This window comes from Sinocyclocheilus rhinocerous, unplaced genomic scaffold, assembly GCF_001515625.1.
Source record: "Sinocyclocheilus rhinocerous isolate Xijiao unplaced genomic scaffold, SAMN03320098_v1.1 scaffold1211, whole genome shotgun sequence".
NCBI classification, from domain to species: Eukaryota; Metazoa; Chordata; class Actinopteri; order Cypriniformes; family Cyprinidae; genus Sinocyclocheilus; species Sinocyclocheilus rhinocerous.
Window position 1 is genome coordinate 731,573 of NW_015670979.1, and position 27,380 is coordinate 758,952.

Genomic DNA, 27,380 nt, shown 5'->3' on the forward strand with positions numbered 1-27,380 from the left:
CCTAAACATTTAACAGGTGATTTGTCTCACTCTATGACCACATACACCACAATAACCATATTTTCTGCCATTTGTCATAACCTGAGAGAGGTTGACAGCCCTGACATTACTGCTTTAGAGAAAGAGAAAAACCAACACAGAACACATTTATGTCTATCACGTAAAAACTCTAGTGGTCGACTGACAGATTTTTTTGATGGCTGATGGTTATTTAATTTTATTTGTCAATCTGTCTCTTTTCTTTATTTATTTTAATATTTTGTTCTGCATCACAATTATATCTTGTGCTTTATTAAAATGGGTTTGTGGGTAGTTTTATGATAAGGGTTACTATGGTGCATTAAAGGAATGACTGGAGCTTGCGGTTTGGGGCCTTAATAAATGGAAATTTATACAGCGCATCAAGGTACACATTCTTTTTTTCTTTCTATCACCCCCTCTCTCTTTCTTCATCTCTTTCTCTCCTGTATTTTTTTCACTAGGCCCACATCCTCAAATACAATTACCATAGTATGAAGGTTATGAAGCTCAGTATGATGCTCTTAATCTAGAATGCCATTTCTCTGCATAATGGATGCACACACAGACACACACACACACACACACTCTCTCTCTCTCTCTCTCTCAAGTGTCTTGTCTGCAGGTCTTAAGTATGCACACACATCCACTCTGATATACAGTGCTCATAAGTTTACATGCCCCTTGGAGAATCTGAGATGTTTAGCATTTTAATTTATTTTTTATTTTATTTTTTAACTGCCCTGAAGAAGCTGTATAATGGATTTTTAAGTATATTCCACAAGACTTTATATATTTAAATAATATTCCAAAGACAAACAATCCTTTTCAAGAGTACAGTGCATTCTCTTGCTTCTTAATATTGTTTGTTGCCTCTCGACTATCAGTGACTTATGGAAGCCTCTTTTCGCCATTGAATAAAAAAAAAAAGGATATTTGCAACTTTTTATCTGACAATTCAGACTTTTTTCTTGCAATTCTGAGAAAAAATAGTGAGATATAAACTCAGAATTCTGACTTTCTTGCAATTCTGAGTTTACATTTTACAATTCTGAGTTTAAATCTCACAATTCTGACTTTTTTTCTCTGAATTTATCTCTGAAGTCACATTTTATGTGTTCTTCTGAGAACTGTGAGTTATAAATTTTGTAATTGCAAGTTATCATCTCTATCATAGTTTATATGTGGAGGAATTTACTGTAGGGCATCATAGAAGGGTATGTACAACTTTTTGCACTGGACAAAATGGAATATATGTTCAAAATTCAAATAGTCACATAGCTTCATCACAGCAGAACTAAATGCATTTTTGACCCCTCTTTTATATATATATATATATATATGTGTGTGTGTGTGTGTATACAGTATATATATATATATATATGTGTGTATATGTATGTATGTGTATATATATATATATATATATATATACAGTATATATATATATATGTATGTATGTTTGTTTGTATATATATATATAATATGTAAATTGTGTATGAGCTGTGCAGTAAACCCTCTCCCTCTATCTCCATGTTGGTTTGTGTTCAGTTATGCATGCCTGGCTCAGTTTGGGGTCTCGGGCATGATTGACAGGTGTGTTCTGGAGGGCAGACGCCCTGTGCTCGGTGTGTAATCAGGCCTGATTGGGGCCAGTAGCGGCTTTGCATGCTGGTGATAAAAGAGTGTGTGGGTAGATCCTCTTGGCCTTCTCTCTCTGTCTCTCCCTCTTTCTCTCCTTCTCTTCTTCATCTTAGTGAGTCATCCTCATACATTCCTCTGTTTTCTGTCCAACGTTTCTACTCTTATTTCATGCTTTCCTCTTCAAAAACGATTTATAGATATGTGTGTTTGTCGGTGAGCGTGTGATTGAGCACATTCACGTTGAGAGCGAGAATTCTCCTTTGAAGATTCTTCCCAGCATTGTAAATACATCACAGAAGTCAGTATGTGCTGAATAGAGAAGTACTGTAAGTTATTGACGCTGTTATGTGAGATCTGTAATACAGAACTATTTCTGCTTCCTTCAGGTTGTTCAGACTACTCAACAAACAATGCTATGTATAAGAAAACTTGAGCTTTGACCTCTATCACTATTAAAAGTATTAAAACGACGTTGTAAAATATATTTAGTTTTAATTAAAATTAAAAAATTTAAATAAATTATATTAGTGTTACTTTGGACTCCATCATTATTAAAATTATTAAAACAATATAAAATAAAAAATCTGTTTATATTTTTTAATATATTAAAATATACAGTATATATAAAGTCATTTTGGCCTCCATTATTAAAACTGAAAACCTTATTATTAAATTATTTAAAAATAAAACCTTTAAAACAAGTTCTGGTACTTAAATCTGAGCAATAACAATTATGCATAGCCTCCAAATAATAAAAAAACAACAACATTGCAATATAACGTTTTGTAGTACATAGAGATGAAGTGTTTCGTTTTAAAATCCTTTGAACTTGGTGTGAATATTGTCCAGTCATGTCCTATATAGTCAAGTTCTGACCATGTTTTAATAAATAGACCTGCTATTATAAACAGATAATTTGTGGTATGTTAAATATCTTTGCAACATGTCGTTCAACTAGAACTACATTGTATAGAAGATGTCTAGCTAGAGAATGATGTGATGTGAGGTGAACTGTCTGATGTCACTCAACTGTGATGTCACCCTTTTATTCGAAGAATGTTAGACTGACACCTTTTGGTTGTTTGTTATAAAACTGGAAGAGTAGCCTAGGTGTATGTACACCTGACAGACAGAAAAATATATGTGCACATGTTCGTGATGAAGCTCGTGGGCCGTGCAGTGTTAATGTTCAGTAATTACTGTGCGACATGGTCTTATTCTGCACGCTGAACTCAACGGCCCCACTGCAGATGTAATGAACAGGTGTGCGTAATATACATGACCCGCCTCTGGGAAACTTCGAAGACCAATTACAGAGAGAGAGAGAGAATATCTACAAACAGCTTGTGTATTTATGTGTTTTTGCAGAAATAATGCATTTCTTCACTGTTGCCAGAGTCGATTATACATGAATTGATAGCCTGATTAGCACAAAAAAATGTCAACTTCCAGGTTCCAGATTTCCTTAAAAAAAACTTTCTGTAGAAGTCAGTTGGGCTAACTGTTGGAGGATTTATAAGCAGAAGTGTGAAGCTTTAATTTTATATAAGCACTGACGTTCATACTTCTGTAACAGCTTGTGGTTTTTATTTTATTATTTATTTTATTTTTTTAGTTGTAAAGTTGTTTAAATCAGTACTTTAAATATTTTCACAGTTGTTTTAAGATTTTTGTCGTTGCATTGTCATGGGGATGAAGTTGTAAAATTAGATCTTTACACAGAATGTTAGGAAGCTATTTTTTTCTTTACACATTCATAATGTTTATATCTTTTGGCTATACTGTACTATAGAAACAGTGAGTATTTTAACATTTATAAATGGGGCCCAATTAGTATTGTTCGACAAATGTCATTTCAATAGCAATCCCTACAATCAGGAACTTTGTGTGAGGGCGAAAAATCGCCCAATGCAGATTTCAAAACTGGTTCAAGTTGCTCACTCGGATTCAACGCAATGACCAACAGAAAGCTGCTTGGTTTGAAAGTACTACACTACACTATTTACTATGAACAATGGACCTTTTTTGACTGTAAAACTTCGAATGCTGAATAAATCAAGCTGGATTTTATCACAAATATTTGCTTGCAGACTCATATGCAGCTTTCTCGGTTACTGAATGCTGCAGTCTCACAAACACACATTTCTATTGGGGATTCCTCTCTCTGTCTTTCCTTCTCAGTGATTTCCTCCTGTCCCCTGCTGATACATTACTGCAGCATTCAGCGATCAGGAAGGACATTCTTTCCTCTTAATCTGAGAAACGTTGACACAGCACGACCAGTGGCAGAAGCATTGTGTGTGTGTCTGCTTCTAGGCCTTCTATTCGTTTTGTTAACACAGCAGCAGATGAAGGTGCAGGGCAAACACTCATAAAGCCTCAAAAGCAGAGCGTTAGAGAGTGAGGTAATTAACCTTGATGTTGGGGCACACTCTACGTGAGGTTTGAGGCGAGAGCGGCGAGAGTGAGAACTCTGATTGGATATTCAGTTTAACGAACGAGCCAGTGCCCGAGAATTAAAGCGAAAGCGATGAAAACAAGTAAGTTAATGAAGGCGGCACAGACAGAAGGCTGTTCTAATGTTACGTGATCGATCTTAAGCATTCAAATATGCGAATATTTTCATAACAGCATGAGCCAAATAAAATGAAGAAAGTTCTGAACCTAGCTGATATTCAAAATGGTAAGCAAGCGCTGTTTTCTTTACTTTTCGTATATCTGCGTATGACTTAAAAAAAACAAAAACACATTCTTCATAATTTATTCTTTTGTGTTCCAAAGAAAAATGAAAGGCACATGGGCAAGGTTATTATCGTTATCTAAAACTAAAATTATTAAAAACATTTAGTCAATTAAGAAATAAAGCAGAAATGAAATAAAATATAAATGTTAGATGAAAAACTTAAATTAAACAAAATGCTGCCTTGTCAACGATTTAAAATGTGTTTGAGTTAAAAGACTAAAATTATTGACTGGGAATAAAAACGGAAATAAAATAAAATAAAATTAAGCCTAAAAATACAAAGGCACATAACAAGATTGCTAAAAATGAAAACAAAAATTATTCTAAAAGTATTCAATTTGTTATTAAATACTAAAATAGTATGTAAATAATACTAAAATTACACTGCATATAGGTTTGTAATGACATGAGGGTGAGTAAATGATTACAGAATTGTAACTTTAAGTACTCTTAAATATTAGCAGTAGTAACAGTGATGATTAATCTTCTAAAAACAAAAGAAATATTGTACCTGATTGGTCATTTCCAGGTTTTTTTGAATGAGAGATGCTCAGTCCTAGATTTAGTTGTCCACTCTTTCTTTCACTCACATAGTGACGATGATCAACTGTGGCATATTGATTGACTGCGGCTATACTTGAAAGCGAAGCAGAAATGGCGGGAGGTCACGGGACGCAAGGACTGCATTTCCCAGGGCGCTTTGAGAGCGAGGAAATGACCAGATGGTCATCCAGACAGGATGCGGCTTCTGCTCATGAAAACCTAATCACAGATAACAAAGACACTCTGCCTTTCTCATTGATCAGAGCATTTGTGTCTGCGCGCGTGTGTGTGTGTGTGGTGTTGGCCTGACAGCAGGAGATTGGCTCCTCTGTTTGTCCTCGGCCTCTGACGGCTTGTGGGTGTTGACACTCTGCGTTTGCAGGAGGTGCCAAGGGACCAAATGGAGAGCCAGGGAACGGTTCAGACAGAAATGCGCCATCTCCCCCGTGACAGGACAAGAGGTTATCGGTTGGGCTGGGCAGCTGTGAAGAGCGCAAAGAGATGGATTTGCATTGGCAAAGAAAGGAAAAGAGGTCTTACTGGAAGATATGGCAAGGGACACGCGATCAGGCAGGCAAACAGAGTTAGTCCGGTACAAACACACGCACAAAAAAGAACAGGAAGTTAGGTTATGGATCACTAACCATGAATGCAGGCAAACAAAGTTAGTCCGATACAAACACACAGAAAAAGAACAGGAAATTAGGTTATGTATCACTAACCATGAATTGTCTGCTCTCATGCGTGCGTCCTACATGGCAGTTTCCAGAGATAGAGGACAAATAATAGAGCCATATGCAGTTATACTCAGAAATTTTGATCTTTGGCTGAAAGTTATTTAAAAAATGTTTGGTTTTGGAGAGTGGAATCATTGTCCAAAACAGTGACTTTAATTAGTTTTGACTGTCACAACATGAGCTATAACAGGTAAACATGTCAGCTGTGTGGACGCTAGGGTTGGGTTGATCATATAGATTTCATGTTTTTAATCAATCTTCATTTTGATGAACTGATATTTATTCTTAAATCTTAAAAAAAAAAATGTTGTCTGTTTTCTGTTGATCCGAGAACAAAACATCACTAAACGTTATTTGTAGCATGCCTGCCATCCAATAATCACAATAATCTTTGAGCGTTGTTACTTTTGATAAGAACCAAAGTCTCCGCAATCAACCTCTGTCCATTTTATCACAAATGGTGTGATAGATCACTTCAATGGAGAGCGTATCAATCATCATCTCTTCCTCTGTACTACAAGTTACAGCACAAAGAATAAGCATCGAAAGTGTCTTTTTAATATGTAGCCCTGTCTTAGAATAAAGGCTTTTTACCTTTGCTGACTATGTGAGTGCCTGGACATGGATTTTTTTGTTGTGCAACAGGATCCACCTACTATTTTAAGCATTGAAAGTATGTTGAAAGTTACAGTACAACTTTCTGAAATGTATCATGTCTCATGTAATTGCTCAATCAGTTTCAACCACAGAAAGACACCAATAAAATGGCATGGAAACAGTGTCATGTAACATTACATTTACCTCAGGAAAGAAAATCCAATGTCCGTAAACTAGAAAAAATAACAGGGGAGAAGAATTTTGCTATATATATTCCCTATATTACATATTTATTATAGTTTTACTTAACCTAATGTCTTTGTTTTTCAATGTATTTTTTAATAAATCTGTCCTGAAAACTAGTTTTTATCACAGCCACCATTTAAATGTTTGTATTTCAACAAGGAATTGTCGTAGAAAGATAATAATATCATTAAAAGGTAGAAAGAAAAACTGCCTTACTTTTTTGTTTCGCTTTTCAGTTAAATGAAAACTTTCATTTTGGTTTCTGTGTATTTGTAAAAAATTCATTTCAGTCCATCACTAGCCATATGGTATGTTGGCCTTCTCGTCATCCTTTAACCACTAGTCTTGTCTGAAGGCTGTCTGCTCAAACCATGTAGTTATTTTTTCCTTTTTAAAATTGATACAGAAAAGCCAGTTGTTTAGCAGTGCCCTTGCAACCACCCACAACACTCATGCTTCATGACTTTTTAATGGCACCTCTCTGATTTTCTTAAAGAAAAAATGATTTGTCTAGTCTCAGTGCAGACCTCAAACACCACTAAAAACCTTGATGTACAATATAGTTGGACCCAAACCAAATAAAGTCAGTGTTATGCATCTGAAGCGCTGTATCATTACCCCTCATACTTTTTCTCACCCTGTCTCGTTTTCCTCCTCCTCTGCACTATGGCTCTGAAAAGCTCTTCTCCTCTGGCGTTAAGTGTTTAATCTTGTGATCTCATGTCTTGATTCAGCCTGAACAGCACAATGGGTGCAAATTACCCCAGGCAAACGGATACATAATTAGCCCTCTCTGCCTTGACACTCAGCTGCTCGGGCCTTTGAAGGCCTAGATTAATAATGCAGCCCGTCAATGGACCTTTGTCCCATCCACAGGCTAATGCTTGCTAATGGCTAACCAGCCGTACACTGGTGTCCTCTCACCTCTGACCGGTGTGCATGCCAGCATGAATGAACACACTTACTGGATCACTTGAACTGAGTTAATACAACAGGTATACACATATTTTAGCATGGCCTACTACATTATAGTTTTACATATAATTTTTTTTTTGCCTCTAAATAAATATTTTCAAATATTTTATTTGTAATTTATGTATGTAATATTTATTTTTTTATATTCAGTTTTTGTTTGTTTTTAAGTTTTGTGTTTGAGTGTTTATTTTTTTATTGTTTTCGTTTCTATTTTAAGTTTTGTTTTTGTTTTGTTGACAGGTATACTGCCTCTAAAAAATATTTTTATTTTTAATGTTTATTTTGCATTTTGTGATTTTTTTTTGTTAGTGTTTAAGTTTTTTTACATTCAATTTGTTTTTGTTTCCTTTTTTAAATTTGATATAATATTAATATATATAATGCTTATTTTTAATATTTGTTTTGGTGTTCTTTGTTTAGTTTACATGATGTTTGCCTCTAAATAAGTATTTCATATGTATTTTAAATATGTAATATTTATTTTTTGTATTTATTTGGGTTTGTTGAAAGTTTTTTTTTTTCTTTTTCTTTTTTCTTTTTTCTTAAATGTCGAAGGGAAGGCCATTGTAAATGCACTGAGCATATGACTCTTTCCCATATGTCTGTTGTCCCTCATTGTCATTCGTGATGCCTCTGCAGGAAGTTAGTCTCAAGACAAGTGTGTTTGTTTATTATTAAAGCTGTCACTCCACTGACAGCTGTCCTCTCAGCATGGCGTTTCTTGTTTACACACAAATTCTGCATTGCTCCCTCTCCGATGATTTATCAAGGTTCAAGTTTATTCATTCAGATTGCCTCATTAAATCACCTTCCTCTGGCATTTTTTTTTTATCTCTGAAGTCCTCTGTCCTGCTGAGCTGAAATTACATATTCTTTCCGCAGAGTGCGCCCTACTGACTCTGTCACCGTCATCTCTCTCGTCTCTCATCACGCTGTCCTAGCCTTCCAAACATAGATATCACACATTCGTCTCTATAGAAATTCTCTTCCCCTTCCCAAAAGCCGTGTGTGCCATCTATCAGGACCAGCCTTGGAGAATTTATATTTTAATGCCTAACCCAGAGGAATCGATTGATGACCTTTGTGGCGCGCTGTGATAAAGAGAGGCTGACCTGGTGTGATGGGGCCATGGCAGGGAAGCTACAATCTCGAACGGCGCATTATATAAAATAACAAATGCATTCTGCGAGTGGCCAAGAGGGAGAGAGTGTAAAACCAAAGCAGCTGCACTGCACAACAGATGGTAAGGCCGCAGTAATCCTTCTAAGATCTCAAGTGCAAGCAATTGAAAAACGCAATGAGAAAACTGAATCTGAAAATGAGTGGCCTCATGGTGGCTGCTCTACTGAAGGATATCTCTCAGCCACAGCGCAAGTAAACAAACTCAGATAAGACCTCCAGACTAGCAGAAGATAACTCACTCTGATCTGTAATGTTTACAGCCTCATTATTGTTGCTTTTCCTACTTTAGGAATATTTGTTTGAACTTGCGTCTCGGCTAGAGCCACCAAATGAAAAATGGCAATTTAAGAATATTATGTGAGGATTACAGTACGTTTCTGAGATTAGACAGTCCCTCGGTTTACCATACTGACATAAACTTGCCACATCTTATTATTAAGTGGCACATCTTTGTCGTTATTTAATAAAACTGCCTTCATAAAGAGATAGTTCACCTAAAAATGAAACTGCTGTCATTTTTTACTTAAATAAGTATTTCATATGTATTTTAAATATGTAATATTTATTTTTTGTATTTATTTGGGTTTGTTGAAAGTTTTTTTTTTTCTTTTTCTTTTTTCTTTTTTCTTAAATGTCGAAGGGAAGGCCATTGTAAATGCACTGAGCATATGACTCTTTCCCATATGTCTGTTGTCCCTCATTGTCATTCGTGATGCCTCTGCAGGAAGTTAGTCTCAAGACAAGCGTGTTTGTTTATTATTAAAGCTGTCACTCCACTGACAGCTGTCCTCTCAGCATGGCGTTTCTTGTTTACACACAAATTCTGCATTGCTCCCTCTCCGATGATTTATCAAGGTTCAAGTTTATTCATTCAGATTGCCTCATTAAATCACCTTCCTCTGGCATTTTTTTTTTATCTCTGAAGTCCTCTGTCCTGCTGAGCTGAAATTACATATTCTTTCCGCAGAGTGCGCCCTACTGACTCTGTCACCGTCATCTCTCTCGTCTCTCATCACGCTGTCCTAGCCTTCCAAACATAGATATCACACATTCGTCTCTATAGAAATTCTCTTCCCCTTCCCAAAAGCCGTGTGTGCCATCTATCAGGACCAGCCTTGGAGAATTTATATTTTAATGCCTAACCCAGAGGAATCGATTGATGACCTTTGTGGCGCGCTGTGATAAAGAGAGGCTGACCTGGTGTGATGGGGCCATGGCAGGGAAGCTACAATCTCGAACGGCGCATTATATAAAATAACAAATGCATTCTGCGAGTGGCCAAGAGGGAGAGAGTGTAAAACCAAAGCAGCTGCACTGCACAACAGATGGTAAGGCCGCAGTAATCCTTCTAAGATCTCAAGTGCAAGCAATTGAAAAACGCAATGAGAAAACTGAATCTGAAAATGAGTGGCCTCATGGTGGCTGCTCTACTGAAGGATATCTCTCAGCCACAGCGCAAGTAAACAAACTCAGATAAGACCTCCAGACTAAGAAGTAAGCTCACTCTGATCTCTGTAATGTTTACAGCCTCATTATTGTTGCTTTTCCTACTTTAGGAATATTTGTTTGAACTTGCGTCTTGGCTAGAGCCACCAAATGAAAAATGGCAATTTAAGAATATTATGTGAGGATTACAGTACGTTTCTGAGATTAGACAGTCCCTCGGTTTACCATACTGACATAAACTTGCCACATCTTATTATTAAGTGGCACATCTTTGTCGTTATTTAATAAAACTGCCTTCATAAAGAGATAGTTCACCTAAAAATGAAACTGCTGTCATTTTTTACTGACCCTCATGTTTTTGAAAAATGTCTGTTATTTTTGACCATAAACTGTCAATGTAGTTTTGGACCCTACTGAATTTCATTGTATGAACAAAAACAGTTGAAACATTCTTCAAAATATCTTCTTGTGTTCTGCAGAAGAAAATAAAATCACAGGTTTGAAACGCCATGAGGGTGAGTAAATGATTTAGATTTTTGGATGAACTAGTCGTTTAACTGAAATAAAATTTTCTCATTTGAGTGAGTATGTAATTGAGCGGTTATGTAAGATCCAGGGTTATTATAGTTAAAAAAATCTAAAACTATGGAAAACTTTAAAATGAAATAAAGTTGAGCTGAAATTAAATCAAATATATATAGACCGATGAGCTTTGTAAAAATCGACGCGTTTCAGAAAGGCGGGGCATAGAGGAGAAACAATTATGTACAGTATGTGGAAAATGTGTTTTTTGAACCTTAACGCACATAAACACATTTCATTATGTCATATGAACCATAGCAACGTCATATGACCCCTTTAAAGTTCAGTTGTAAATATGGAGTATTTAATAATGTAAATATTAGGATTTGATTGCTAAATGGTTGCATGCTCAGTCTCATTATATGATATTCTGTTCCCTAGAAATGGCTTGGATCCCTCCAATGTAAATTTGACTGGGTTGAGTTATATGATGAAATTTGTCTCTAATTTTGAGTGATTGTAATAGTGAGGCTTGCCTTATTCACTCGAGGGAACCGTGGTGCTGTTAGCTCTGTGAACATCATTCACTGTCAGAAGAAAGCAGGGTGTGCTCAACAGCCTGGCCAACTGTGAAGTGAGGCTGTCCCTGCCAGTGCTGCGGGCAGTTTATGCCTCTCTTCCACAGACCGCAGTGCTAATTGCAGCGGTTGTGTTGTGCTGGGTGTGTCCAGGGACAGTCCTGCCTCAAGAAAGCAGATGGCAGCAATAGTGTCGGTAAGAACCACAAATCTCTCAAAGCATTCATAGCAGGCGAGAGTTAGAAGCTATGCTGTAATTAAGAGCTTCATGCATACTTCAGCAATATATCAGAAACTTCAGAAGTTTCTCAATACAGTAGTTACAGTACATGCATTTCCTGTTTTATTTCTTTATTTAACAGAACTACGTATTTACAGGCTGTGAGTCAGCATTATTTGTCAGAACACCGGCATTGTAGGCTACTCTCCCAGGAAACAGTCCTCGTCCTCCGTAAAAATGCATTGCACACATCTGAATATTTGGGTTGAACTGTTCTGGAACAGTGTTGTAAATACAACTTAACTTGGTTTGTCTGTTCAAATGATGAAATGCTTGTTACAGTGGTAAAAGTGAAAGATTGACACAATCGTGGAAGTTACATGGCAGATGAATGTCTCCTGCTGTTCGCTACATGATATGCGCAGCTCATCCGGATCCACCTGTACTTAAAGTACCATCATGCCACAAAACCAATTGTGTACATGATGTGTGATTAGAAAAATAGGATTAACGATTACTACAGCAGTCCCTCATCCAAAACTAAGACGGCATAGTCATATTCAAGTACACTTTTATTCCCATTATGTGTTTTATTATTAATATTAATATTATTTAATTGGATTACAAATGGTTTAATTGATAAATTAAACAATAAATTAACAAAAGTAATATTGTGAAATATTAATACAATTCCCAAAAACTTTTTATTATAACTTTTTATTGTTTTAATGTAATAATATAACATTTTAAAATGTAATTCATTCCTGTGATGGCAAAGCTGAATGTTCATCAGCCATTACTCGTTTTTTTTATTTTTTTTTTTTACATTATTTATTTATTTATTACTTTTATTTATTATTGTTATCAGTGTTGAAAACAGTTGTGCTGCTTAGTATTTTTGTGATTTTTGTCATACTTTTTTTTCAGGTTTCTTTTTATGAATAGAAAGTTCAAAAGAACCGCATTTATTTGAAATAGAAATCTTTTGTAACATTAAAAAAATCTTTACCGTCACTTTTTGATCAAATTAATGTGTTGTTTCTGAATAAAAGTATTAATTTCTTTCCAAAAAAAATTAAATAAATAAAAACCTTGCTAACACCAAAATATTGAACGTTAGTGTAAGGTCCACACACATGGCCCAAGGAAGGTATCCAGTGGTGGATGAGTTTATATCCATAAACATTTCTCTTCGTTGTCCACCATTTTGATAATTTTTTTTTAAATTAATAAATGTATTTATTTTTAACACTTTTGTAATTGGCTTATCCACAAAATATACATGCCTCAATTGGGTGCCTTTTTTCCGGGTTATAGATCTTGGTCTTCTTCACAGTAGAGCAGTTTGGCTTGAAAAACAATGTCAATGTCCCTTATGTGAGATCATACAGGCTTTGTGTTAAGAATTAGTGGAGGACTGGTTGTAGGGCGGCTTAGCAATATTTCTTTGAGTTCAGAAATCCTAGAAATGTTCTCCCTGCTTTGTCTCCCTCTCGTCAGATTGCTGTGTGTTTTCGTCATATCCAGTGTCACGGTGTTAAACATTCTTGCACTAGCTCAAGACCCACGTAACTCCTTTAGCCAATTTGTCCAGTTGTATACAGTGAGCGCTCTGTTCTTCAGTCTTGATCTGTACCTGCTCTCCTTTCTCGCTGCCATGTCATATGTTTAGCGTGGCACTCACATTCTCAAAATGGACTTGGACATCATGGTGGATTGTAGAATAGATGGTTGCCAGGCAACCTTGATATGTTAGGCTTTGTAGCATCAGTTATTTTCAGTCCCTCACAGTTGCCCCTTCTATCATTGTATTTGTCAGCGTGTAATCATAGTGCCTAATTAAAGAGTGTATCGGTAGTTTTTAATACAGTACTTTTTAATTCTTCAGATACACCAGGAGAGACGAAGACATTGAAATATTAGCTCGTAAGGTGTCCCGTGCTCTAATTGGGATCTTCGATGGAAAAGAGAAATTCAATAGGAGGAGAATTAATTCTACCCGTGCAGCTCACTACCTTAAGGCTTTGGCCTAATTTCGGCTAATGGATTCTGTATGGCAGCGATCGATGCTCGTGAACTGGCCCTGCCTTTGCATGAATGCGTAGGCAAGCATGCGATTAGTTCACTTTCAAGAGTTTCGTTCTTTGAATAATTTGTTCTCTACCACATTAAATACAAATGTTCCCCAAAAAGCATCCCTTCAAACCCCCAACCTGAAGAAAAATCAATCGTTTAAGCACCAACCCGGAAAGGTTCATCTGTCGCTGGCTTGTGGTTTACTACATTCATTGCGTTATCTGTTGAGTAATTTAGCACTTAAGAACAATTGTGATTTGCTTCATTTGCCCACAGTTGTATTTCAGCTTGGAGAAGAAAAAAAAACTCTGCAAATCACACTATCCCCCTTTAATTATTGGGCTTGTGGCTTGTTTCATTCAAGATGAATTAGCCCGCTTCCAAACACAACTGTCTGTCTGGATAGTAATTGATTATTTGGAGTGGGAGGGAGTAGAGGAAGGGGGCCCTGTGGAAAAATAATTAGTTGCTAACTGCTTTAGTGCTGCATGGAGTGTAATCTCTGACATTGAGTTAGCATGTCATATATTAGCATACAGCTAAAGCTGTTGTTTTTCTCTGGGGGCTGAAAATCAGCCTTTCCCTGTTAGCATATTGTGTATGCCTTGGGATGAAAATGAGACGGTGTGTTATCTAAAACATATTGGAATATATATTATATATTATGTTTTGCTTTTTAATGTTTAAAAACTAGATAAATGTTTGTTCAAGTATTTGGTTAAAGAAAATTTATGTTTTTATTAAATATATTTCCTTTTTCTGCATAAAAATGTCAAATATTTCAATTTGTCCGTTGTGGTACAATCAATGTAGCCAGTGCAGAGACTGTAAAATTGGGGTAATGTGATCATATTTTCTTGACCTGGTAAGGACTCTAGCCGCTGCATTTTGGACCACCTGTAATGTAGCCAGTGCAGAGACTGTAAAATTGGGGTAATGTGATCATATTTTCTTGACCTGGTAATCTAGCAGCTGCATTTTGGACTACCTGTAGCTTGTTTATTGAAGATAAATGTCTCAGAGCATCTGCTGAATGATGTTCAAACATCAGACAGGGAATGCCTTGGCGCTGTATTGCAGATGAGCAAATGTTCTAAAAATTCAATTTTCCAGATAAAATCGACACATCGGTCAGAGATGTGACCTGGCGTGTAACGCATCTGGCTCGGATTGTTTCTCGATCCCATCCACCATATCTGCCATGATTAACTTAAACAGATAAAGTCTGTTCCCACTGTAATAAAACATGACCGAAGTGGTGAGGAGATTGGGAGCTAATGTGCTGGAGGCTGTACCGTGCTCTGTCTGATCTCTTTGTTACAGCTCCTGCATTCTGCTGTTGTTTAAAAATAGTGTTTGACACCACTGTCAGTGTTCAAGGGTCAGAAAAAAACTCTAGTATTATCCTTCGTCTTTTTGTGTTTGTGCAAGTCTGTTTTATCCCATAAGTGTCATGTGTAGGAGATAAACAAGTCTATTCTTGTTATTGTATACTGCATCCTTGTGTGAAGGGTACTGTACAAAATTTAGTGTGAAGTTACCAGCATTTCATGAGGACTTTATGTTGGGTTGGCTAACGTTGTGAATTTCCACATGCAAAAAACATGTTTATTTTGTTTCCATGTTAGAAACCATTTGCTTGAAAGCTTATCTACATTTTCGGTTGTTCATTAAACTACCCATGATCTCTCTGGGTTTCAAAGGCAATTATTGATGAGTAAACATCTCGTAATTAATCATCTATTCGCTAAAGGCCTCTGGGAGTGAAGAACCGTGACAAATCAATAGGATTGCCATCCCTGCTGTCCTTCTGTTTGCACTATATGGATTGTAAATAGTTCAATGGAATGATACCGTGGAAAGACTTGCGAACAAATCCTGTCTCAACTGTCTGGAAAAAAAAAAGTTGAAGATGTGTTTTGATTACCTCAATCAAACCAGATAGAAACCTAGTTACCATAAGAAGTGTCCAATAACATGCCTTCTATGAACATGTGAACTAAAGTTAACTAGCAAGATTCTGTTTCTCCATAAGAGTTGTTGACCTAAAGGAGAGAAATGACCATAGAAGATTTATGCTAATGCTGACGAAGCCTGCGGCACTGAGAATACAACATAATTAATGCATTGTGACACGTCTGAACACAGTGACGCATGAAATCAAATTTGCATCGCTAGACGCATTCACATACTTGCATCGAAGTCTTTTTAATGCTAGTATATAGTGCATAAAAGCAGTAGGGGATCACACAGTATGATTCTGATGGTCTGAATGAAATTGAAGAACGCTGCTTAACTCGATAATGGTAAAGTCATGTTTAAGGTCCTCACGTGGATATTAGAAATAATCAAGGTGAATGTTCAGTCAAGGTGAGTGGCACGGGGAGATTACATGTGCTAAGGTTATCGACGGCCCAATTCCAAAAGGTTCTAAAGAGCGAGAGCGTTCCCAATCTGACTGTATTGGATGAAGTGTGAAAATCAATAGTTCTCCCAGCACACTCTTAAGGAAGTTCTGCACCTCACCTTCTCACCGAAGTGTAGTTTACAGGCATTTCAGCCTTTATTTTCCAAATCACCTGCTTATTTACTTAGAGGTTTGGCATTTGCATGGCCTAGAGCTGGTCAATTTCATGCCTGTTGAACTCCAAGACCGATGCCATTGATTATTGCTTGCTGCGGAGCAGGAACAGTCTCTGATTGGTTTGTCCGTTCCTTTCCTCTCCAGTGTGTTGTTTGAGAGGTAGAGGGTATGCTAGTGTGTGTGTGTGAGGTCATTATGTTCTTTCTACCTCGGCATTAAATGACCCTCTCAAATCGCAATCATTGTTTGCCAGGCTGAGAGTGCTGCTCTCTACGGACGCAACCTCAAAAACTGCTCCTTTAATAATTCTTTCTGTATTATTTGTTTCCTTTGCTTTTCTTCCCACATTCACTGCACTCACAAGACCTTTCCCCAATTGCCTTTTCTGTTCAAATTCATTTATTCTCTAATTGTCCTTATTACTTTGGTCTTTCCATCTCATCCACCTTGTGTCCTACGTCAATCTCACCCACAACTATTGAATAAGATGACTGAATAATTAAATTAAATTGTGGTGAATAATGGCACTAGAGCTGAATTATAACTGAAATTATTTTATTCCTATTTGAAGAATTTTGTGTCGCTGATGCTGTTTTTCCTGTTTATTACTATAAGGCTGTTTTTAAGCTGTCTGTATTGTATAAAATGCTCTGTAAATAAACTTGAACTATTGCCATCCATCCATTCATTTGAGTTCTTGTCTTTTGTTGAAAATGAGTCAATATTGTATTCATTCATTGAGGCCATTTTTAATTTTGACTTGACATTAAACACCTTAATGTGCAAAACGTAATTATCTTACTTTAATTTTTTTTTCTTGTCATATTTTGGTAACAGTATATTTTATACAACTACATATTTTATATATATTTAGTTTAACCATGATGTGTATCACCGTGATGTTTATTTTTCATTTTCATTGTGGTTGATTGAAAATATATTGTTCGTCAATGAACATTTTCCTCAGTAATTTCATTTGTGACTAACACTGGCTCTGTCTTTCTTTCTCAGCTGGTGGGTGGAGAGTTTGACCTGGAGATGAACTTTATCATCCAGGATGCGGAAAGCATTGCCTGCATGGTGGAGCTGCTGGAGCACTGTGACGTCACCTGCCAGGCGGAGATCTGGAGCATGTTCACAGCTATTCTGCGGAAGAGCGTTCGCAACCTACAGACCAGCACCGAGGTGGGGCTCATCCAGCAGGTGCTGCAAAAGATGAGCTCCGTCGATGACATGATTGCAGGTGAGCTCTAAAGTAAAGCGTAGCGAGATGCTCTCACTAGGCAAAGCTAGACAGTCATTCTTCTCAAACCTTATAAACAGTAACTTAAACAACACTCGCACTCTTTTTGCTACTGTTGAGAGACTGACAAACCCCCCAAGTCAGATTGCCAGTGAAATGCTCTCCGACAGCAAATGCAATGAGTTTGCTTCCTTCTTTTCTGAGATTATGTAAAGCACTTTGAATTACCATTGTGTATGAAATGTGCTATACAAATAAACTTGCCTTGCCTTGCCTTGCCTTGCCTCACCGGAGTGCAGGTTCCAGACATGGCGTGAAAAGTCAAATAAAAATAAATTGTAAATTCAAACAAACTGTTATAAATAAAGAGAATATCTGGCCAGGGCCCTCAACAGGTAGGATAACACTGTCCTGGGAACAGTGAATAGTGAAAATAATAATAATAATAATTATTATTATTATATTTTGTATTAGCATTAGTATTTTTAATAACAATAATAAAAATCATAAGTTTATTATTATTAAAATATAATAAATAGTACAATAATAAAATAGTGGTCATTTGTTAAATAGATAATAGTATAATAATAATAATAGATAAATAGTTGTCATTTTTCAAATATCGGCATCGGCCGATAAGTTTTTCTGTTTGGGCGATGCCTTCGAGGCGGGACTTTTATTTTGACGAACAGACACTACAATTAAAAATTGAACGCGGCTGCTCAATGTAGCGTGCCAAACGACAGTCGCATAACAGATCAGATTTATTTACACCAGTGCCTCCAGTTCAAATAATTCAGTCAAATGAAAATCCAATTCAGAATCAGCCATTTCTGTGGTAATCTTTGTTGCATCACGTTCCCGTCCATATGTTCCAATCCTCTATGATTTGGCTCTGTTACATTTCAGAAAAATAGGTCTCACTAAACCCCTCATTGTGCATTCTGTGTCCAATATTTCTGTGTAATTACAATCAGTGGACCATGGCCGTCGTTTATTGCAGGGGTAATGTTTAAAATTGGCTCTGTGAGCACATTTGGGAGAAAGCTTCTCTCTTACCATTCTTTAGACAGATCCGCATGTTAGAAAATGCCGCTGCTAATCAGACTATTAGTTCTCATACACTTCCAGCTTCTGTCCATTTTTGACCAAATTTGTGGCCTTTGAGTGAATGGCGTATAACTGGGTTATTTTGAAAATCAAATTACAATGATATTATGCCACGACAAACATCACTGCTGAGGGGTTATTTCTCCTCGAAATTATATTATTTCATGTCTCGCACAGCGCTTTAAAGAGCTTCTAAATTCATAACGCAAATTACATCAGCAGACGGTTTGACACCAAGCCATTACAGCCAATATGTGAATGAGACTTGCGTTTCCATGCGATCTGATGACCAAAGGAGCCTCAGGAGAACATGCGGTAGATAATGTTCCAGCAGAAAGATAACGATTGGCTTCTTGCCCCAAGTGACATCATCCTCATGAGTCGGCAATTCTGTGCACCGATAATGCTGAGTCATTTTGTTCTCTTCTTTCTGTCTTCCTCAGATCTCTTAGTGGACATGCTGGGGGTTTTGGCCAGCTATAGTATCACAGTCAAGGAACTGAAGCTGTTGTTCAGCATGCTGAGGGGCGATGGAGGCGTGTGGGTGAGTTTACTTGCACCACAGACTCCTGCCCCTTTTCCACTGAGGGAAAATTTGGCTTCGGTGGCTGTTAAAATCAAGGAGCTGCTAACGTTAAGTGGATGGGACTACTTTGAATGTTGAATACTTTGAAATATGTTTTTGAAGCTCATATCTGCAGATCATTAGCTAGACCTCCAGCAAGCCCAGCCAATGATCTACTGTCCCTCAGCCCTCCCCATGGACGCCTCTGTTTGTGGTTTGCAGTGTATCGATTTCAACTGTGCTGCCATGGTTAAGGCTGATGGACAGGTTATTGATTGGCTCAAGTAGTGGTTGGTTTGTTAGGTTGTTGATAATGGTTACTATTAATAATAATTCATTTTTGACTCTCATGAAAATATATATCTTTACCTCTGTTCTCAAAGTCTTCTCTCATTATCCTTCATGTGTTCTGTGCCTATAGCCAAGACATGCCATTAAGCTCCTATCAGTGCTGAATCAGATGCCTCAGCGACACGGCCCTGACACGTTCTTCAACTTCCCAGGACGCAGTGCGGCGGTGAGAACCTCCCACACTTTTTACAATAAAGCTTTCGTATAATCATTCCAGACTTTATAGGTGTGAGCATGAGACTAGTGTGTCAGAATTATAGAATACCACCAACAACAATAATAATACCTTATCATATGCCATTTAGATCTTAAAGAGAATATTCTACATTTTTTCTACACTTTGCTAGGTTATTATGAATTTTTTTGTTTGCAAGATTTAAAAAAAAATATATATATATATTCTGCAAAGGCCTTTTCATTCAATTGATTTCATTCAAAAGTGACAGTAAATATGTTTATAATGTTACAAAAGATTTATATGTCAAATAAATACTGTTCCTTTGAACTTTCTATTTACCAAAGAATCTTGAAAAAATTTATATTAAGCAGCACACCTGATTTCAACATTTATAATGATAATAAATGTTTCTTGAACACCAAATCAACATATTAGAATGATTTCTGAAAGATCAAGGGACACTGAAGGCTGGTGTAATGATGCTGAAAATTCATTTTTGCTATCACATGGATAAATCACATTTTTTAAAATAGAAAACAGTTATTTTAAAATGTCATGATATTTCACAATATTACTGTTTTACTGTCTTTTTGATTTAAAAAAATGCTATCTAGATTTTCAAAAACATTAAAAGATCTTAGCAGCCTTTTAAAAAGTAGTGTATCTAAATTATATATTTATTCATACATTTAAATTCTGTACGTTTTAAGTTACAGTTTTTACTGAATAATTCATTTTACAAATATAAGCTTCACATTTCTGCCCTCTACCCTCCATATGGTTTCCCATAGCCTTCCACTGTAAGGGCATAAATGTTTTGGTTTTGTACAAACTGAGAGAGTTATTATCTCAAATTATCTGAGCATATTGTCTGTGGTAATCAACGCTATGCCACAAATGCTGTTAATAGAGTGCAAATTGTGGTATTAACCACTGTACCGAGGTCAAATTTGAACAAAATGGTCAGTTGATTATATATGAGCTTGTTCTGCAAATGTTGCTCGTGTGATTCTGCAAATGTGCAACTGCTAATTTCATTGTGTTTTGCCCCCCCACGGCAGGCCATTGCTTTGCCGCCCATTGCTAAGTGGCCTTACCAGAACGGATTCACTCTCAACACTTGGTTCCGAATGGACCCACTCAATAATATCAATGTAGACAAGGATAAACCATACTTATACTGGTGAGTATAATGTGTGTGACGCATTAAGGAAGTGCAGAGGTAATGCTATGGCTTAATGCTGACCAGTCGTCAGTCATTAAAATGTAAATGCCAGGACTGATTTCAGAGCAGAAGCTCTGAGCGACCTAGACCAACACCTGTGAGCCTCAAGCTTCTCAGCGTGGTGGAAACACGGGAGATCTGTGCATGAAATATTATATTACCATTTCTGTTTGAAGTGGCAAGTGTCTCTACAGGGCTGGCCCACAAGAAGAGACTGCTAATTTAGGAGTGATGAGCCCTGCCCTATTTTCCAGTTACCAAGAAAAGCCTATACCAGAGGGCAAACTAGATAAATTCACAAAATTCCTAAATGTCATAGGAGATTCTTTATAGAACCTCTGGTTGTTTTTGAAAATAAACCAGTGTTGTAAACAGGAGATGCCTTGCAGAGTAGCCTTGAGGATCTTTGTTAGTTTTGACCTTTAATTTAATGTCAGTGCTACACTTTAATGCCGTATTCTACACTTCTGTAGCATTTCATTCTTTAGTCTGGTTTTGATGTTAGTCAGGGTTTCTTGCACAAAAACACTCGTAATCCCCTTCAAAAGACCCTGAAGGACCTACAGTACTTGTGGAGTGCAGTTCCCATTATGCTCGCTGTCAAGAGAACAGATAGGATGATTTGTTGATTTACTGTGTTGAAGGTTGCAGACAAGTCCAGTAGAATGAGTTATTAGTATACATAGATGTAATTTAATTTTACACGCTCATTTCCTATAGCTCAACATGCAGCTAATTGTGCCAAGGTCACGAGTTTGATTCCCAGGAAAGAGACATACTGTAAATGTATGACTTGAATATATTGAATATATTTGCCTTAAGGACACACTGAATGATTACATGTAATAAGTCATATGCTTATAATAAAATGAATAACTGCATGGCTGTAGCAGCAGTTCTTCAAAAGGAATTAATTTGCACACACACACACACACACACACACACACAGAATTATGTATGTACATGTGTGTAATTTTTTGTTAATTACCATTTTTGTTCTCCATGAATATCACAGAATGGGTGATCTTTAAAGATTTAGTGATTTTTGTACTTATTATTATTACATTATATATATATATATATATATATATGATCGGAAGCATCACTTCTACTCAATTCTGCTCCGTTCAACTTGGTTCCCATATTTCCAGACCTCAGCAGTGCACCTCAAGTGATAATGTTGATTTTGAATGGTTCTACAACATCACCGTGGCAACGGCGTTATCACCAGGGGGTCTTTTTGAATATTTGTAACGGCAAATAATGTATATCCTCCTTATTTGGGTAGCAGCATTTGCACAGTATTGAGGGAGGAGACACTGAAGGTACAGATTACCACTTGAGAAGTCTGAGGGCCACTGACCTCGCTTAAATCAGCATGTAATCCTGTTTCCCGTTTCTATGTTACCGTGATGAGCTCAGCATAGCATTATGTATCCGTGTAGGCGCAGAGCGAGAGAAGCAGCACTGCTTTGAGGCGGACTGATAGCCAGTCACCTTGTCGACAGCAGCCAGCCCTCCCAGCAATCTCTGCTGCCAATGACTCAAGTCAGCCATGTTTGTTTTCCCGCCAAGAATAAAGCCTGACATTCTCCCTCCATATTTTCACTGAGTTTTCACATCTGACTTATAAGAGTGCTATGAATTTTTTTTTTTTGCGAAAAACGTTGAAATCAGATTGTTCTGTAGCATGGCCTGAATAACAAAGTGCTTGAGTTGTTTAAGGCAGGGGAAATGTTGTAAATAGAATTTGAAATGTCTGTGAAGTTATGATTAAAAATGTTAAAATATTATGTTGCCTTTTCTTACAATTTATTGTTTTGTAAAGCCATTGTTAACATTTTTTTTTTTCATAAAATCAGTGCTTTTTCAAGTCAAGTCACCTTTATTTATGTAGCGCTTTATACAATACAGATTGTGTCAAAGCAGCTTTACAGTGTCAAACAGGAAAATAGTTTGTCAATAATGCAAGATGACAATAACGAACAGTCAATTTTTCAGTTAAAGTCAGTTTATTGATGATTCAGTGATGTCCTCATCCAGTTCAGCTCTCTTCCAATAGTGTCTGTGCAATCAAGCTGTCAATATTGCCAGAAATTAAGTGTCCCCAACTAAGCAAACCAAAGGCGACAGTGGCAAAGAGCCAAAACTCCATCGGTGACTTTCTCTTTTGTCTGTCCCCTAGTTTTCGAACCAGCAAAGGGATTGGCTACTCAGCGCACTTTGTGGGGAACTGTTTAATTGTGACATCACTGAAGTCGAAGGGGAAAGGCTTTCAACACTGTGTGAAGTATGACTTCCAGCCCAGGAAGGTGAGTTTTGACCTGTCTAAACACATAGATGTAACTAGAGTTCAGTGGAGGGTCCTATAATGTGAATAAATGGTCTTTTCCTTTATAAGTGACGTCAAAATGACTATTTTTCTAATTAAGGGGGTTTGATTTTGAACTTCTGATCTAAATTTTGATGAGTAGAGGCAAGTAAACCTAGCAGTCACATAGCTATGCATAAAAACCACTTGAAAACCTTAGCAACTGCATAGTAATCTAGAAATCTAGATATCTTTTCTTGGATAATTTTGGGTAATTGTGTAATCTTATTTGTGCATACCCATACATAATATGGAAATCCGCATTATTTAAATGCATGGTATTGATCTTTATTGCTAACGATTCATCCTTGCAGAAGTTTCTTCTTTTTTTATTAACCTTGTAAATTTTTTATTTTTTATTTTTTTATCAAAATGCCATAACTCGTTCTTCTAGTGAAATGACAGACTTCTCTCTGATGATATGGTAATATGATAAAATAGATACTAGGGTGAAGAAAAACATGAAATCAAAGTGTAACTGCCTCAGATTGTATATATAAGGCATTACAAGGAAAAAGGAAAACAATATAAGGGAGAAGGACTTTTTCTCTTAAAATGGTAATTCAATATGAATCTCTGAGAAGTGAATGAACAGGCTATGTGCACAGATAAGTGGATGAGCCTCTAGAGGGCAGCAGCCGTGTTAAACCACACCTGTCTGTCTCTTTCAGTCTTTATCTTTGCACAAATTTGATGTATCCACTGAGTCAACCTTACTTGAAGCCCTTATGACTTGTTGGCTTGTGCACAAAAGAAACAAAGGGAACTCCAGTGGGATTTATTCCCATAACACCTCATTCCTTTTTAGCACTCAGGATCTGTCTATTTAGCGCTCTCTCTTTCTTCTTCTCTCTTTCTGTTTTTTTTTTTTCTCACTCGGAGTGGGCTGATACAACCTGGTTTTTGATAACTTGGCTCCTCTTTTTGTCCCGGTGGGACGGATTCGGCTCAATCGCACGTGTTGTTAAACGACAAATGAAAATAAATTTGTCAAGGGATGTTTAAATATGATACCTCATCCTGTCTGCTCACGGAGAAGGATGACAAGTGCCAATTAGAATGCAAGCTACACCCCTTCGCCCAGACACACACACACGCTAGTGTGAGAAAATGTGTACTCGGCCTAACAATGAACTTCACAACTCACCTAATTAGTCAGCACTTTACTTTTTATACAGTGTGTGGTGGGACAAAGGGGCTGGGTTTTAATCAACCACTTTGTTAGATTTATATTAAACATCCTTAGATATTAAAGAGGGAAAGAAAAGAGCCAAAACAGGGGATCAGGGAGGATCGGAGATGTGAACAAAAAGAAATTGAATTGAACTGAGCTAAAAGATCCATCCAGAACTTAAATGGTGTAATTGTAATTGGTCAATGGAGTCCAACAGCTCAGAAGACAATTTTGGAAATGGAGGACTACTCTAAGGCTGTGTTTCAAATAGTGTTTTTGGGAAATCCAAAGCCCCGTCTAGACGAAGATGAGCCATTCTTGCATTTATGTAAAATCTTAACTGGCATTAAAAGCTATGAAATCTCGGTTGCGGGATGGATTTTCAGTCTAGCAGATTTTGGCTTATCCTTTTCCCCCCCTGTCACCCCAGCTAATATCGCCTTACGCTTTAATAAGATGCTGCGAAGGTGGAGAGGATATTTGGGAAATTAGGTCTTTTGAGGAAGTTCACACTAAATCTCCCAATTTCTGACGGGCCACACTAATTTCCAGAGCTCATCCATATGGACTCCACCCTGCGAGAGTTCAGTTATTTGCTTGAATTACGGATACATGGTTGACACTTTTACGTGATTCGTGTTGTCGTATTCCTCACTGGAGCTCTTTCAAACATCAGGCTCTGATCTTTAATTCATATGCCAAAACAGCTTTTAGCATTGCTGCCATCAAACAGAATGAGTCTGTTTCAGTAAATTTAGCTCTTGGTTTAGAAGCATGTAATGAGATGATGTTTTATGTGCTTGATCTAAAAATTGAACCATTTTAATTTTGGGGCCAGGTCATTTCCGCAGAATTTTCTTGGTCCAAAGCTTGAAAGATTGGTTCAGTATAATTTAAGCTCTATATGTAGCATGCCATCAGTTACCACAGAAAATAAATTCCCTCGTTCCATTGCGTTAACAATAATGAAGTGGACGTCAACGAGACAAGGCATTACTGAGGGTTTTTCTTTTGTTAAAGTGCTTTGTATTTAATTAGCTTGTTTCTGCAAATAATTTAATTTTGTGGTAATTGATGCCGTCAAGACTAGTGGATAATTTATTATCAATTTAAAATGGAATAAATTTAGAAAATTGAATTTTTGAAAATCGAATTTAGAAATCACTTGGTTGCTTCAGGCAGGCAATAACATTAATAATAAATAAATAAAAATAAGTTGGGCAGAAGGCCAATGAGTTGCTAGTCCAATGGGATTTCTGAAAATACTCCTGATAACCAATCCGAACCTAGTGACCTGCATAATTTTGTGGACGAAATGGTCTGTCTGGATCATGAAATACATGATTTTGTGTATTTATATGCATACAAAATTAAATGGGTAACACTTTACTTGAAGGGGTGTGCATAAGACTGACATAAGACTTCATATTCATGACACGTCATGAATATGAAGGAGGTTTTATGCATGTTTATGACAACTGTCAAAGGTACCAAAACAGGAGTTTTTCATGATGCAGACTGACCCTTTCATCCATGAAATTCTGAGGATAAAATGTCCAAATTACGTGATGTTTATTCAGAATTGTGAAATATAAACTCGTAATTATGAGAAATAACATGAGAATTGTGTGCTATAAACTTCAGATTCTGAGAAAAAATGTCCAAATTATGAGATGTTAATTCAAAACTGAGAATTGTGTGCTATAAATTCACAATTCTGAGAAAAAGTCTGAATTGCAAGGTTAACTTAAATTTGCAAGATATAATCGCATAATTATAAGAAATAAAGTTAGAATTGTGTGCTATAAATTTGCAATTTTGAGAAAAATGTCCAAATTATAAGATGGTAACTCGAAATTGTGAAATAAACTCATAATTGCAAAAAAAAAAAAAGTCAGAATTGTGAGAGATAGACTCAGAATTATGAGATTAAAAAGTTCTTTTAAAAACTTTTTTTATTTATTTTTTTATTCTGTGGTAGAAATGGGCTTCCATAAAGAACTGTGTGTTTGCTACTGCACCTTTAAGACTTTTACATATGTTTGGCTGAGCGAGCGGTGTGAATATTGAATGCCTATTTCTACTTCCTGTCCTCTTCTACAGTGGTACATGATCAGCATAGTCCACATCTACAACCGTTGGAGGAATAGTGAGATCCGTTGCTATGTCAACGGCCAGCTGGTTTCCTACGGTGACATGGCATGGCACGTCAACACCAATGATGTAAGTGTTTGGGCTTTCCCATCTTTCCAGTGCTTTTACATTCTCATTCTTTTTCATACACAGCCTCAAGAAGCACATGATCATCTGAGCATTGCCAAAATCAACTTTTTTTTTTCTTCAGCTTTGAAAATACATTGCACCTGTTGGGTCCAAATGATATGCAATTAGATAAGCACTTCTCTCTGTAGATCAAAGGGATATAGATTAGCCTTAGTACACCTTTTTCCCTTAGGCAAACCTTTATAGGACATTGCGTATAAACTAGCTAAAATAATTCAGAACAAGATGACCAGAAGATAGCAAGTAAACAGCTCCAGAGGGCCTTTTCAGAAAACCCTCAAGCCGCTGAACTGATAAAAAGCTCCACTTTTGGTATCTTTCTTCTTGGTTTTTTTTCTTTTTCTGTCTTTATGTTGATTATCTCCTCTTCCTCTCTCCCTTCCTGCAGAGTTATGATAAATGTTTCCTGGGCTCTTCAGAGACTGCGGATGCTAACCGGGTGTTCTGTGGGCAACTCGGAGCCATCTACGTCTTCAGTGAGGCGCTGAACCCCGCACAGATCTTTGCCATTCATCAGCTCGGGCCTGGGTATAAGGTATAAAACCTGAGATCACTTTTGAGAGAGTCTGACTGGTCATTAGTTGTACAGGTTGGGTGCTGTGCAGCTGTGGGATATTCCTCCACCTTTGCTGCTCGATTGTTGAAGTACAAAGTTGGCATTTTGTGTTTTAACTGAATCATTACACTCTGTGCTGAGAATATTCAGATGGATTAGTTCTGAAACATAAAAACTCTCTCCTAAACTCTACCTCACTGTCTGCCGTCTACACAG

The 27,380-nt window shown here is 36.9% G+C and overlaps 1 protein-coding gene across 1 annotated transcript in view; it reads left to right on the forward strand.

Annotated features, from left to right (window-relative positions):
• The window catches only part of LOC107734430 (neurobeachin), a 128,615-nt gene that overhangs the window by 47,233 nt on the left and 54,002 nt on the right, over positions 1–27,380 (forward strand). The window contains 7 exon segments of the mRNA XM_016546381.1: positions 17,120–17,351; positions 18,905–19,005; positions 19,448–19,543; positions 20,617–20,738; positions 22,966–23,092; positions 26,429–26,548; positions 26,997–27,143. Of these exon segments, the coding sequence (XP_016401867.1) occupies positions 17,120–17,351; positions 18,905–19,005; positions 19,448–19,543; positions 20,617–20,738; positions 22,966–23,092; positions 26,429–26,548; positions 26,997–27,143 (945 nt within the window).